Source organism: Diorhabda carinulata, chromosome 3 (assembly GCF_026250575.1).
Source record: "Diorhabda carinulata isolate Delta chromosome 3, icDioCari1.1, whole genome shotgun sequence".
NCBI lineage: Eukaryota > Metazoa > Arthropoda > Insecta > Coleoptera > Chrysomelidae > Diorhabda > Diorhabda carinulata.
The window spans coordinates 17,474,712-17,489,481 of record NC_079462.1 but is presented as its reverse complement, the minus strand read 5'-3'; the positions used below and the strand labels follow the sequence as shown (position 1 = coordinate 17,489,481).

The 14,770-nt window shown below is 32.5% G+C and overlaps 2 protein-coding genes across 2 annotated transcripts; both read right to left on the bottom strand.

Annotated features, from left to right (window-relative positions):
• Positions 1–775: 775 nt before the first annotated feature.
• LOC130891355 (uncharacterized) lies at positions 776–4,908 on the bottom strand. The gene is made up of 2 exons (XM_057796011.1): positions 4,543–4,908; positions 776–2,069 (listed from the first exon to the last, which is right to left on the bottom strand). The coding sequence occupies exons 1-2, from the start codon at positions 4,720–4,722 to the stop codon at positions 1,860–1,862; spliced, it is 390 nt and encodes a 129-aa protein (XP_057651994.1). The 5' UTR covers positions 4,723–4,908; the 3' UTR covers positions 776–1,859.
• Positions 4,909–5,922: 1,014 nt separating this feature from the next.
• Positions 5,923–13,945, bottom strand: LOC130891562 (uncharacterized). The gene is made up of 2 exons (XM_057796385.1): positions 12,683–13,945; positions 5,923–5,976 (listed from the first exon to the last, which is right to left on the bottom strand). The coding sequence occupies exons 1-2, from the start codon at positions 13,943–13,945 to the stop codon at positions 5,923–5,925; spliced, it is 1,317 nt and encodes a 438-aa protein (XP_057652368.1).
• Between the last annotated feature and the right edge of the window lie 825 nt (positions 13,946–14,770).

Sequence of the window (14,770 nt, the reverse complement as noted above, 5' to 3'; positions counted from 1 at the left end):
CTTTAATCCATATAATTAGAAGTACATATAATTTGTAGCTTTTTCATTAAATGTATTGAAATTCAAAACATAATATTCAACATATTTTACTATTTCCCATTTTTTATAAGACTGACTGTTTCTGAAAATAATAATTAGATATTTCGCTAGACACTATTCGAAAATTTGCTAATTGCCGCACAATATAATGGATTGAATGTGATACTTCAGTTTGTGAATTTTCAGGTGGAATAATCAGAATTAGAACAGCTAAAAACCATTAGCAACTATTAATTAAATCTGGGAAGATATAATACTTTCCTCTTTGCTTTGTTAAGTTTCTTATTCAGAGATAAAAGCTTTCAAAATTTGACAATGAGCTCACAAATAAAGAAATACCTAAAATATCTATTTTCAAAATTCCTATAACATGAATGCGCCTGAATTTCTTATCCAATCTCAGCTTGTAATCAAAATGCTCTTATTTCTAGTTAAAAGACACGGAACACCGTAGAAGCTGTTGATGAACTGAGTAATGGTAGAAAACGGAAGAATATCTTCACATCACCAAAATAGTTTCTAATATAATGTTTTTGAGTTTCACTTCTAAGAGAACTATATTGTTATCAACCACAAATTTATTAAAAGTCACTTTTCCAAATTTGGATCTTCAGTCATATAATGAAATAGAATCTCTACCAATAATTTTTTTAAAAAATGGAAAAGAGAGAAGATTCATACTGGCGTTACTATTAACCAAACGCTGCATTTTGTATGTTGGGATGTTTTGGTTGAATATTTCTTTTGACTTGCTGTTTGTTTTCAGGAAACTTGGAGGAAACATGGTTATTTAACGTTCAACTGAATGTATTCTGAAATACTCTAAGTATTATATAACATTAATAGTTTGTTTCTTATAGTCGGTGAGCTGGTCGCCACTTCGACTTTCACAAGGCTAAAACTTTTTCTATATATTAGTAGAAAAATCAACTTCTGGCAGGGTTAGAGCGGTTGCAACAATATCAACGGTTGCATATTGCAAATTTTTTATTTAAAAAAATGTATCTTCACAAATCTGGCTTTCCACTAAATTTCTAATTATACAATTTTGAGTATAAATAAAGTTGCCAGATGATTTGCTCGGTTTCGAGTATCTGTGAAATGGATCGAAAGTTGCTAACACGGGTAGTACAGTATTTTCATCACAAAAGTCTACCGACTTTGTCGACCCTCCAGCCAAAGAATTTTTACCTGAATATAAGGTTTACATTATTAGTTAGGGGAATAGAACATTTTAAGACAAATTTCCGTTAGATTTGTCAGTTGCAACGCTGCTAATTAACTAACGAAATACATGAAAAATTGCATTTTTGTATTATTTTTGGATATTTGATCGTACCATATCCGTTTCATTACATATTTGAGTGTTTTTAGAGTCAAAATTGTCTAATAAAAAATATATTCAAAAGCCAGATTTGTGAAGATACATTTTTTTAAATAAAAAATTTGCAATATGCAAAAAAACTCGCTAACCTTGCCAAGTTGATTTTTCTACTTTAAATATATTAAATAACATAAAGAAAAAGTTTCAGCCTTGTGAAATTACCTTAGTTGAAGTGGCGACTAGCTTTTGGACTATTTTGGTTTATAAAATTTAATGATGTTATACTAAAAAATGCTTATTAGCCTTCAAATTTGTTCAAATTCAATAAATTTGTCTCATCCAATGAAACTGTTATTCTAATATTGATATCAAACGAACACTAAATAAATTATTAGATTTTAGTATTTATCGTAAATTTTATTTGTTATTTTTTGTGTTGGTTTAGCTGTAAACCATCCTAATATTAATAATTTGACCGAAATTTTAACACAAGTGATTATGATGAATAAGGTTCAAGTTCATGAGCTTTTACCAATTCATCCAATTTCTGCTTCTGTTCGTTTGTTAAATCCAACTGATTATATAAGTCTATCATCTTTTCTAAATAATCTATTCTCTGTAAGAGCTGTTTTATTTTCTCATCTTTGAAAGCTGCTATCGATTCTACTAAATATTCCACAGGGACTATTTCTACCGAATGCAAACCCTGTAATCAATAATTTAAATTGATTACAAATTATGAAAATTGCAGACATACAAAAGTTAGATTAGAATCTCATCCTCATTATTGGAGAATCTAACGAATTGTCAAAATCAGTTGCCACCGAGAGAGTGTAAAGATTTATCTGCTTTATGAAGTTATTTGTTAGTTTTTAGACGTCATTATTTTCAGTTTTCTTGCGAAAAGGTGCAAAGCGGTAGTTGCTTCCAATACCCGTTAAAATTCATACCCTAATACCCGGCATTACTCTATTTCGTTTGAATCAAATAAATTTGGTTTAAAATATGAGTATCTTTAAAAATTCACCTACAATAAAACCGTTTACATTAGCAGTGCCCAGCCTACGGCCCGCGAAGAGGCTCAATTCGGCCCGCAAGCGAGTTGACTCTACTCTTTTAAGTACATCAGTATTTTAAGCGTCACTAACAATCATGCAAAGATATAGTTTTTCCAATATCAATTGCAAAAGACAGTTATGCGAGGAACAATCAATATATCATAAATACGCACGGCACTCATAACAAATTAAGAAATGAAAAATAACGTTTACTCCTCATATAAAATTCGGTAAACATCTAACAAACCGTCAGTCCACGTGGACTCATCATCTCCACTGTTTACCATTGAAAACATCCAATCGTAATCATAAATGGATTTCTATTGGCCGAAGCTGTATGTACACAATTTCTTCGAAATATTCCTTCCAGACAATCGGCGATAAGCAGTAGCGTGGCTTGGTGACATTTATTAAATTCATGAATTTCTTAAATAAATAGAGATATGGCGTTCTTTACACCATGGGCGAATGAAGATAATGCACAGTGTAGTGAGAATAAAGACAGGTATGAATTTATTAATAAAGATTTAGAAATACAAACACTGCAAGTTATTTTAAATATATTTGAATATTTATAAAAGGAAAATTTTCAGCAATCTGATAATGCAATCATAATAAAAATTGCTGAATTAACTGAAGTAAATAATTATACGGATGGCAATAACCAAATCGTCAGGGATAGTTCAATGGCGACAAGATTGAGTCAGATAAAAGACTACGGAAGTTCAGGTCAAGTCTGGTACCCTGTTTAAACCAAACTCTCTTACAGGCAGGTACATTTTACTCGTCTATTCATGTTTAATAATTTAATATTCAGTTCTAGCAAGTTAACGAGGTATAATAATAATTTTTTTCCAAGTTCCGAGTAGGACTACAATTAAGTGCATCTGTTGTCGCATAAGATGAGCATATTTTTAAAAGTATTTATAAAAATGATAAATTTATAAAATGAAGTATCTACTCCAATGTAGAACAAACAAAATTATCAATAAATGTTTCGAGCCAGTTTTTATAATCTGCAATTGATATTGGAAGAACTGTAAATAAGTTTGTAACATTGGTATTTGACATTTGCATGGAGCGAAAACACATTTTTTGAAATATTTTTAGTCTTTTTCTACTGTTAAAAATTAACATTGAGGACATAGAATTTTTTCACCCCAAATCATGTGAAATGGAAATAAAAAAGGTAAATCTATTTGAATCTATGAATTTATCACGTATGACGACGACACGGAGAGTAAAAGATTTGAAATTTTTTCCATTTCCACACTGATACTGCGCAATTGCTAGTATTCATTAGTGGTATAAATAACAGTTTTAGAATAAAAGAAGAACTTCCTGCAATGAGAAGTATTGAAACGACTATTGAGGGCGGAGATTTATATTTGTAGTAAAATATTAAACTTAGATCATGATATAAAAATAGTTACTAAATCCGTATATCTCATAAAATCTTATGCTATGAATCAGGGAACATTCAAAGAATTCCTTTTAAAAATTGAAGCCCATTTGATACATGAAATTGACATAGTCTTTATTGAAAAGTCACTTCAATTCCACGACCCTCTGCGTGACCTGTATTTTACCTATACGCAGCGATTTGACTGCATTTTTAAATGAACTGAATCTCAAATTATAATGCAATGACAAAGTTATTTCGCAGGTATATCCTCATTTATGTGCGTTAAATGAAAAGTTAACGCATCATCCGACTTGTACTACTTCAAATAAAGAAAGGAAAAACGATTGTTTTCCAAAAAAAATACCAAGATGCTGCAATTACTCGACAATAATTTCGAAAATATATTTACAGATTTTCACCGAATTAAAAATGAAATAAGCTTTTTAACATCATAAAACAGAAGAATAATATAAAACAACTTCCACTACAGGTAAAACCAAAAGAGATTCTGAAGTCAAAGTAAAATACAAATTTTTGAAGATTGATTTAGTTTAGAAGAAACTTTTTGGTAATAACCACATTATCTACTAAGGGAAATTATTCTTATTGTTTGCATTAGTTTTCAGAAATTGAAGGAAGCATAACTATGTTACTACTAAGAAAACTATGAAAATTGTTATTTGAATCAATTAAATCCAAAATAAACGGGTACTCACCAGCCTAGGTTTGGAATGATAATCTAAAATATACTGCCTCCTTTCCTCTGTAATATCGCTCCATGCTCTTACGTCTTGTGCTGATTGATACGTTTTCATGCGACCTTCTGATCTTGCTCGTACTATTTGTAAATCGTTTTGATTCTGAAACACTCTTGTCCTTTTGTTAACGTAACTCATTTTAGTTATTTGGTAGGTAAAACTATCTTTGTGCTAACTATCGGCGATCAAAATATTGTAAATAAATAATAGTATACATCTTCTCTCTTGTTAATTATTCAACTTTGTCAGCTGAAATGTCAATATGTCAGATCGTATATCAATCAAATCCGAAAGTAAAGTGACATGACGTTATTAGAAAACTAATTCGATCAGGTTAACATAATAATTCTGCTCTCTACGTTTCTCTCTCGTTCGAGACATTTTATCTATACTGCGCATGCTTGAGAATGCGCAGAACCGAGCTGGAACCTCAGAGGATAGAAAAAGCATTATCATTCTGTCTTCCTTAGTCGGAGTACCTTCCAATTATAGAAACTGTCCATATAGAAGCATTATTCGATCAAAAGTGTTTTTTTAACTTATTAACATATTTTTTCAACGGTATATCCTGTATATTTTTCAACGCTCAACTCTCATGTAATGTAAAGTTTAAAAAGAATTATATTCATATTATATTCAGCTGAATTGTACAATATATTACGTTATACAATAACGGTGTTTATTTCAAGTCGATAGGATTAGTATTAACAAACTTATGAAGATGAAAATGATACTGGCTAGTCACCATTTTGACGACAAAGAGTTGGTTCGCGTGTTGATTTGTTAATAAAAATAGAGCAGGGGTTTGATGGTGATCAATCAGACAACTTGCCCCAAACAGCTTACCTTGCAATGGCTAGTTATTTTGCCACAAATAACGATTTTATAAGTGCTGAGATACGCGACATAAAAGCATCAAGGAAATATGCAACCCTTCCGTCATTTTTCTTTCTTTCTTTTCTTTCTTTAATATCCTTCCACTTCCTATTTTATATAGTCTCCTTTAATCTAGTTTTATCATATAATAATTCATTCAGTTTTTACCTATAGAGAATTTTTTGACTCTGGGAACTCAGTTAAGTAGTTACTTTTACAACTCTTCCAGTTTTCACAGCTCCTTGCTGCTTCGTCTAAAGGCGTTTCTTTCCATGGACAAGAGCCAAAGTCACTCCCACCTCCCCACAGTGATTAAAATGCTGAGTTAAGTAGCTAGTCGTAGAGGAAGTTTTATAAATTTGATTGTCTCGGTCACGCCATACTCCTTGATTCTCATGGTCTTAATATAAATATTGAGCCCCACTCAAAAATGAATTTCAGACTGAGCTTTTATTTCAATATTTACAATGTCATTTTTCTTTCTTTAATACCCTTTATTTCATTCCTTTGAACTTTCTAAAAACACATAAAAGTTTAATAATAAAATTTTACAATACTCCAAATTATTGCACCTTGTATTAAAGTGAGTCTATCGAGCACACAGGGCCAAATCCGATGATTTTAAGGACGCGTTTAAGGTAAGACTAAAAACATTTTGTTAAGGTAGCTTGACATGGTACAAGACAACGAGCAAGAAATTGCATGCAATTTTCTACAAAATCAAAATATTTAATAGATTATTATTGGACTTCGCACACTGGGGCAAAAGGTCCTATAGCAATAAATCAGCAACTCTATAAATATATTCCAAAATTGATTATTATTAATAGGATGTGTTATTACTACAAATAATTCACATAGTTAACATTTTGAGTTTTATTTTATTTCAAAAAGAACATTATCGTAATATATAAATATTTTCTTCTAGTTATTTATTTACGTGATTACATATCCATACAAAAAAGATACAGCTACTACATTTCATCATCTTCAGAATCAAAAGAGCTCTTCTTGTCATCGCTCTCAGTACCATCGTCGTAGGCATCATTAATTTTGTCAAAACCACAGTGTTGTAGAAGTCCCGGTTTTAGTAAATCCCTTGTTTCTTTAAGAAGGCACTCAATTTTTTTCTCTTGAAATTTTTTTTTACTGGTTATTACGGGATCGGACTAAACTTTTGAAAAATGCTCCCGATATTTTTTTAAAATCTTTGTTTCTGGCTTCTTGAGCTTCTTCTGTTAATTGGGCTATAGACAGCAGACATTATTTCAGGGCCATGTATAAAATATTTATGTATAGTAGGAGGTATAGTACAAATCAAACAAGAAAAACACACATCGTAATTATGGCGTCACCACTCAGTCTCAAATTAAAATAAGAATTCAAACAGTTGATTGTTAAACGTATACTTGAGTCTATGTCAACTAAAATTGGTTGATCGCTTGAAATTGGTTCAAGATTATGACAAAAGCGGATAATCAAATTAACAAATTACAACTCGCAATCTTACCCATAAAAACTATGAAAGTAATATTTACTACATTTTTAAAAAATATTCTTTAGTTTACGTTAAATTTTGAAATACGGACTATATTTTTTATCAGTTGATCCCTTTTCGCCCATAGGAGCAATAGGTAAGATGGGAAAATCATCTTTTTAGCATATTGCTTTAATAAAATGGTCTTATGAAGCCGTTAAATTTTAAGCTCACATCTCAAAAAATAAAAATGAAGGGGACCTAGCTATAATAGAATAAAAAATAAAAATCTTTGCATTATATTAAATTAATTATTTATTATAAAAAATTTAATCGTCCTCAGAACTAGAGGGAAGAGGAAAAAAATCTATAGTTTATTTCAGAAATGTATAGAGGAATAAAATCTCATTAGGTATATAAAGGGACCACAGAGTGACCCAAGGAATATTTAAGCCACTTTCATAGTTTGGCATTGATTTCATTGTAAAAAAATTTTTTTTTCCAAGTACCACCCGGGTTAGGGTCAATTTATGGGTTTAGCCTATTGTTATCCATTCACAAACACAGAGAATAGTGTGCCAAAGGCGTGCCGGTAGGATACTCGTAAAAAGAAAAGAATTTTATTCTAACAGAATAAAAATTAGGCGTTATGTACATTATAGTAACAGGTACACTTATTTTTTATTGAATATCATACAAAAAATACATTATACAGAAATTAAATTATAAAAAATCATAATATTCTTCGTCACCTGAGGAACTATCCTCTTGACGTTATAATTAACGGGTCGACGGTCCGATCGATCAAGTAGTCAAGATCCCACATTTTTTCCTCTTCTTCAATGACATGCTGAACTGCTTTTCGCCAGTTCTCTGGTATCACCTCCTTAATGGCTTGATCCAACAGTAGCTTAACGTCTTTCATTTTAAATGTCGTGTTGTGTCTTGCTACAAATTCTTTCACTTGCGCCCATATAAGTTCTATAGGATTTAGTTCGCAATGATATAGCGGTGTGCGCAGTTACACTATGTTTTTCTGCTATATCTTCCACGGGATATTTCATAAAACGATTTTTGTGTCAATATGCTATAGCTAATAGCTCTTTTTCATCAAATTTTCTTCAAATTCAATACTTTTGGTTGTTAACCAGTCAATAATTTCTTGTTTTCTCCAAGATGAAGTTGGAGTCTTCTCTATACGTCGAGAATGATAACTGATTGATGAAATTATCCATAATTAATACTTAATCAGCCGGAAGATATTTTAACATTTCACCAAAATAGCCTTAAAAACATCCAAATCCATGTCCTCGTTGTAATCTCCCGTATGGTACGACTGAAAGGTTAGCAAACCTTTTTTTAAAAATCCCTCTTCGCTTCCAATATGGACGATTATTAGTCTCTTCGCTCTACCTGAAGGCACCTTAATACCCGTTGAAGGCCTTCCATGAAAGCTTGGCGAGCACTGGTTATATTTTTTTCTTGCCACATTTTTGGTACTGAGTAACCTTCATTAATCCACGTCTCATCAAGATAAAAGATTTTCTTTTGCTCTGTTCTATACTGCTTTATATTTATTAAGTAATTTTATCGCAAGCTAACAATTTCCTCGCTTTCCAGTAAAAGTGCTTTACGTTTATGCTTTTCCCAGGTAAAATCCATATTTCTCAAAGTAGTCCATAAAAGTTTTTTAGTTATCAACGGAATACTATCATCCTGACCAAGCTCCATTAAAATTTTATCTTAGGTGGGTATTTCTTTTTTAAAATAAAAAGGGTGAACTTTTCTTCGAATTACACTTTTGGTGTCTTCATCAAGGACCTTTACTGGTCTGCCTGGACTTTTCTTAGGAGGTTCCACTTGACCTGCTATTTTTCTCCCCTGCAATAATTTAAAAACGGTGAACTTTCAAACTCAAGTCATTTGGGAACATTGGTCGACAGTTTCTTGTACAGTAAATTTCGGGTAATCGTAGTGTATGCAATCGTGTACATTTAAAACAATAAGTTTCTCATTCACTGATAGTGGAGAATTATTGGAACATATTTGGTGTAAGTGTCGCCATTTTATTACTAATCTTATAATACTGTGAACTCTATTCACGGCTTAACAGCAAATACTGATGCGTTAAACTAAACAAATATACTTATAAAGCTCTAAAAATTTTGGGTAAGACACCATTGCCCTTACGGCGCATGGTTAAGCCGAATCTAAAATAGGGTTGGAATTAGGCAGAGGCACTAATAGAAGGTTAAACGGTACCTGTTAAACGCAAAACGTAACTGTATAATCTACATCATCATCCTCTGACATATTCTCGCTGCCCAGTAGCTCTTAAACTCATTTGAGTGGGATAATTTGATACATTTATTGATGTAGACTCTCTCAACTGTTTTGATTTTAGTCGTTCGGTTTGCATCGGAACTAGATTCAAACGGAATTTCTGGGCGACCTTTTCCCTTCTAGGACTCTCTATATCTTATATTATTATCAATGAAATTGATGTATCAAGCCCCTCAGCATTATTTTTGAGTAACCTTTTTTCTATCCTGAACGCTTTCATCCAGCGCAATTTAAATTGTGATTTGAAATATGATAAAGTTTTATTTAAGCGCTTTAAAAGGTCTTCACTTTCATATTTCGTTCGCTTCATTATTTCATCTTTTAAATAATCAATTTGTTCATCAATTTTTTTTTCCAAATCCTGAAATAAAATAATGATAAAATAGTTCTCATTTCATTGGTACACAGACAAAAAATTTTTTTCAAGAAAAGTACAAATAAGTGCGGGAAAACTAAACAATTTTGAAAAGACATTTGAATGTCTTTTAAAATATTTAAAACTTATACTTAATACTCTTAATAGCAAACGTTTTATTTTTAATTAAATTAAGGTTATGTTTTATATCAAACATGTGTTAAACAATTGTCAGACTTGAAATGTTCTTTAAAACTCAGCTGCTCGCACGTCAGTTATTGAAAACGCGATGCGCGGGTTGCCTAACTTTAAGTATATAACAACACTTTCAGTAACGTATGTTACCTTTAATTATATACGAGATCCTTGGAGGATTTAAGTTTTATTTTAACACTACTAGTAACTCTAAACACTACTATATAACCCACAAAGTTATATATCATTACTATCGGTTATACAAGATCATAACAAGTGATTTTTAGGTTTCCATTTTTTGTAAAATTACTATACAATGATTTCGCCATGATTGTTTACTCAAATAAAAAGGGACGATTCATTATGTCTTCAAAAAACGAAAATTAAACTTATTTGAACAACATGGAATCCAAAATTAATATCACCCTGTTAAATAGTGGTTATACGAATATCTTTAGCCACATTATTTAGCGTCTATGTTAAAAATAAAATAAAAAATCATTTTTTTTATGAAATAAAATTATTTATTGTTGGATATTTGAAAGGCCTGTGCGTTTTTTCAAGGCATCTTGTCCATGTTAGCAGTAAAAACCGTTTCTCTCATGAAATTTAAGTCACTGCAATGCCAAAAACGCCTAATTAAGATAAATGTTATACGACATTATTGGTAACGTGTATATATATATATATACTAGCTGACCCGACAGACTTCGTCCTGTTAAAAAGATTTGTAATGTGGCAGTTTTTGTGCCTACGTATTTTAAAAAATTCTCCTGAACAGAACCGTCACCCTGGTGATAGGGCGTTGTGAATAAAAAATAATTAAATAAAACATATATAAGGATTTAAAAGTAAGTAATCGCTTTATTGTTAATCATGTGAATCATAAATAATTATTATTATTATCATTGTAGTGCTTTGTGGTATACGATGTTTTTTGTTTGATTACCTGGCGCATAGATAAACAAATCTGATGGTTTTCCAACACGGGAACAGGCAACATACAATTGACCATGTGAGAAACATGGGTTTTCTAGATTAATACCACAAACACTTAATGATTGCCCCTGGGACTTGTTTATAGTCATAGCAAAAGCAAGCCGCACTGGAAACTGTAGTCGTTTAAACTCAAATGGCACATCAGTCGGAATCATTGGGATGCGCGGTATGAGAACATCTTCTCCTTTATACTTTCCTTTGAGTATAGTTGCTTCTATCACATTGTTTAGTAATTTTTTTATCGCTAACCGTGTACCGTTGCAAAGACGCGGTTGGTTGATATTTCGCAACATTATAACCACCGATCCGACCTTTAATTGAAGATTGTGAGGTGGCAATCCTGGCAAATCCAGCGAGTTTAAAAATTCCGGTGGATAGTTGACTACATCATCTTGATTAGTAGCCGAATCAACTGATTTATATATCCTCAATTCGCCTGTAATTTGTTCTTGAATTTTGAAATTTAATTCATTTACATCTATGTTTTTTGCAGCCAGTATAGCTCGTTCGCTCAACCAATCATGGTTTCTGTAATTTTGAGAAACATCTGGAAACACCTTCTGAATAAGTTCATCTTTTGATTGAGTTAACTGACAAAAACTTTGAGGAAAGTTAATGCAGCCAGTCAACATGTCTATAGGTAATTTGCCATTACCAATGTCAATGAGTTGTTTAGAGAATATGTTTCCAGATTGGTCATTTTGCAACTCGACACGCATATTCTTGCTTAAATGAAGTACTTTGACATGTTTCCACAAATTGGAAGACTTTAGACATGCATTGAGTTCATCAGCTGGCGTTGATCGTGGAATCACTGGCAATGTTTGACGAAAATCTCCTGCTAATAAAATCATTGCACCACCAAATCGGTTATTATTGCTCCGTAGATCTTTTAAGGTTCTGTCTAAAGCCTCCAAAGATTTTTTATGTGCCATCGTGCATTCATCCCAAACAATCAATTTACATTGCTGCAAAACCTTTGCCATTGCAGAGTTCTTCGAAACGTTACAGGTTGGAGTTTTATTGCTTTGCATATTTAATGGCAATTTTAGTGCTGAATGGGCTGTTCGACCACCTTCAAGCAAAGTTGCTGCGATTCCCGACGAAGCGAGTGCAAGTGCAATTTTATTTTGTGAGCGAATTGTTGCTAATATTAATGAAATCAAAAAAGTTTTTCCTGTACCACCAGGTGCATCTAAGAAGTAAATTCCTCCAGTTTCATCATTTGTTACTTTCATAAGAGTTTCAAATACATACTTCTGTTGTTCATTTAACAGTGGAAGATTTGTTTGAATTAATTCTTTCAAAGCGTTGAGATCATACAGTCTTTCTCGATGCAACTCTTGGTTAAAAGCGTCATGCATTGGACGATTGGGCGCCGTCAGGCCTAATTGAATTAATAGTTTGTTTGACATTATCAAGCACATGTCCTCAATTGAAATCAATGCTTCATTGTAAATTTCTTCACTGATTTGTATATTTGGATTTCCCATTCTATTCCGTATTTGATACAAAATATCATCACACATATAATCTTTGTACTTGATCCACAAATCAATTGGGTTTGATGGGAAGCATGTAGATATGATTATAGAAAACAATGTTCGTATTTGATGAGCGTGTGATGATATTACAGCATCATTGAGAGTTTGATCCCAATGAGCGTCATTTTCAAGTAATTGCAAACGTTGACAGGCTTCTCTGTAGGATCCACACAATTCACCATCAACAGTTCGTAACTGTTGGAATGATGTTGCGCCACGTACATTGACTAATAGCAGTCGTAAATAAAAACATTCATCATTGCTTGGATGTACTGAATAAATCCGGCCAATCGCATCGGTGGAATATACATCTGTATATCCTGGAACTGGTTTTCCTTGTTTCCGTCGTATAAATCTCCTTGAGGATTGATTCCAGGTATAATATTTTGGCATTTCAGAATATAGCAATGTTTGTGCGAAATCATCGTTTTGGCATGTCTCAAAAAAACTGGTTAATGTAGTAGATGGTGGCTGAGCAGCTCTTTGTACTGCGTTCTGTGTTGTTAAATACACTCTTTGTCCATTTTCTAAATGCACAGCTAAGTGAACAACAGAAGGGTGTCTCTCATGAATAGGAAAAGAAAATATTCGCCAAACTGCTTCATTACTACTGACATAGCGGCCCATTTGGTATTGGGTAACTTCATCATTGGAATTCTCTGCACCAATTCCAATCACAGCCATATCACTCCCTTTGGTTACATATTTGCAAATGTAATTAATTGATTTCACTGAATGGCAAGATTCAACGTTGATGTGTGCTTTGAATGTCTTTGATAAAATGGGTGAATATGGAACAATCCAACGATTATCTATTTCAATATCTTGTTGATTTAATTTGACAATTGTTGATTTTCCATTGTCTGCTATCGATCTGCGACGATACAATGGATAACCGTCATTACCAGTAATTGTTTCCGATATTAATGTCCGTGGATATCGTTTTGAACATTTACCATCCATCATACACGGTGAATTTTGATTAAGAGTTCCACAGGGACCATGTATCATGTGTTTGATAACTACCTCATGTAATCCAGGATCTACTTGTACATCAGGGATTTCAGCTGATATCACTGCATCAACTTCATTTGGCCTTATCTTTTCAACCAACCAAATCAAAATGTGTGCATGTGGCAATCCTCGTTTCTGCCACTCCACAGAATACATCCAGCAGCGTGTCTCACCAAACACATTATGTTTTACGATGAAATCCATTAATGATTTCAACTTTTGTCTAAAGACTCTGGCTGTAATATCATGACGATCAATGGGTGATTGCCCAGAGAATAACTCCTGCTTGATTTCTATCCTTTGCGGATTGCATGTAAATGTGATGAACAAATCTGCTGTACCATAATGACGAACATACGACATGGCATCTTGAGCATATTCATGCATATGCCGAGGGCTTCCGATGTATGTTGCTGGAAGAATAGTCATCCGACCGACATTCTGTGCATTTCCATCAGTATTAATCGCATCTCGAAGGTGAATATACTCTTCAGATCGGAGTTTGGTTTGATTCAACCTGATGAATGTTAATCTCTCCGTTTCAATTTTAACATACATGTCAACAACATATTTGTGATATAATCGCCGACATTTCAATATGTGATTATCTTCATTTTCCCGAATCATTAGGCGGTATGAATAATAGTTCATTGAACTGACTTTTCTGTTGGTTTCAGAACCTGTAAATAGATTTTGTTTTAATAACATTCAAATATAAAATTAAAATACATAATATAATGACTGAAATATTATCGCCATAGCTAAACTAATATTTTAGTTACCTGTAATGGGATTTATCATTTTTGTTGAGAAATCGTAGCCATCTTCACCTTGCCAAAATATAATGGGATATTGCAGTGCATCATATGAGCGGTGTGTTTCCTTTATACGTTGTAATTGATCATTCCGACGATGTAAAACAATATCACGGGATTCCAAGTTTTCTCCAACTACAACGATAGCAACTTCATCAATAGTTGGTGCATTAAAACGTCTTGTATGTTGACCTGCAGGTGTTTTATCAGCTCTGATTACAATTTTGTGATTATCGGATGGCATCAGATCCAGGGCAGTTTTAAACAATATAATCAATTGATTGTGTTGATGAAATAAAGTTTGTAATTGTTCTATAATAGACCTCTTTACTAAATTGTTATGTGCACAACGCAGATCAACTTCTTGTGGTGAATTGCCCATAAAATAAATTTGCAGGAATTTGTTGTCGCTATCTGACACTGGTAACAGTGAACCTGCTCTGTGATATATTTGCCCTTGTATCTGTAAATAAGAAAAATATTATGGTGTGGTATAAATTAATGGATTGTCAGTGACCAAACTTAAATAATATTTGATCTTAAAAAGTATATATTTAGTTTTAACTAA

Excerpts from the sequence above, each read along its gene's own strand:
- LOC130891562 (XM_057796385.1), bottom strand. The coding sequence starts at position 13,945 with ATGTATGTTAAAATTGAAACGGAGAGATTAACATTCATCAGGTTGAAT. Across the intron at positions 5,977-12,682 it reads CAGTTCCAGGATATACAGAT|AAAGTTCAAAGGAATGAAAT; the intron begins GTATATTCCACC and ends ATGTGTTTTTAG.
- LOC130891355 (XM_057796011.1), bottom strand. The coding sequence starts at position 4,722 with ATGAGTTACGTTAACAAAAGGACAAGAGTGTTTCAGAATCAAAACGAT. Across the intron at positions 2,070-4,542 it reads ATCATTCCAAACCTAGGCTG|GGTTTGCATTCGGTAGAAAT; the intron begins GTGAGTACCCGT and ends TATTGATTACAG.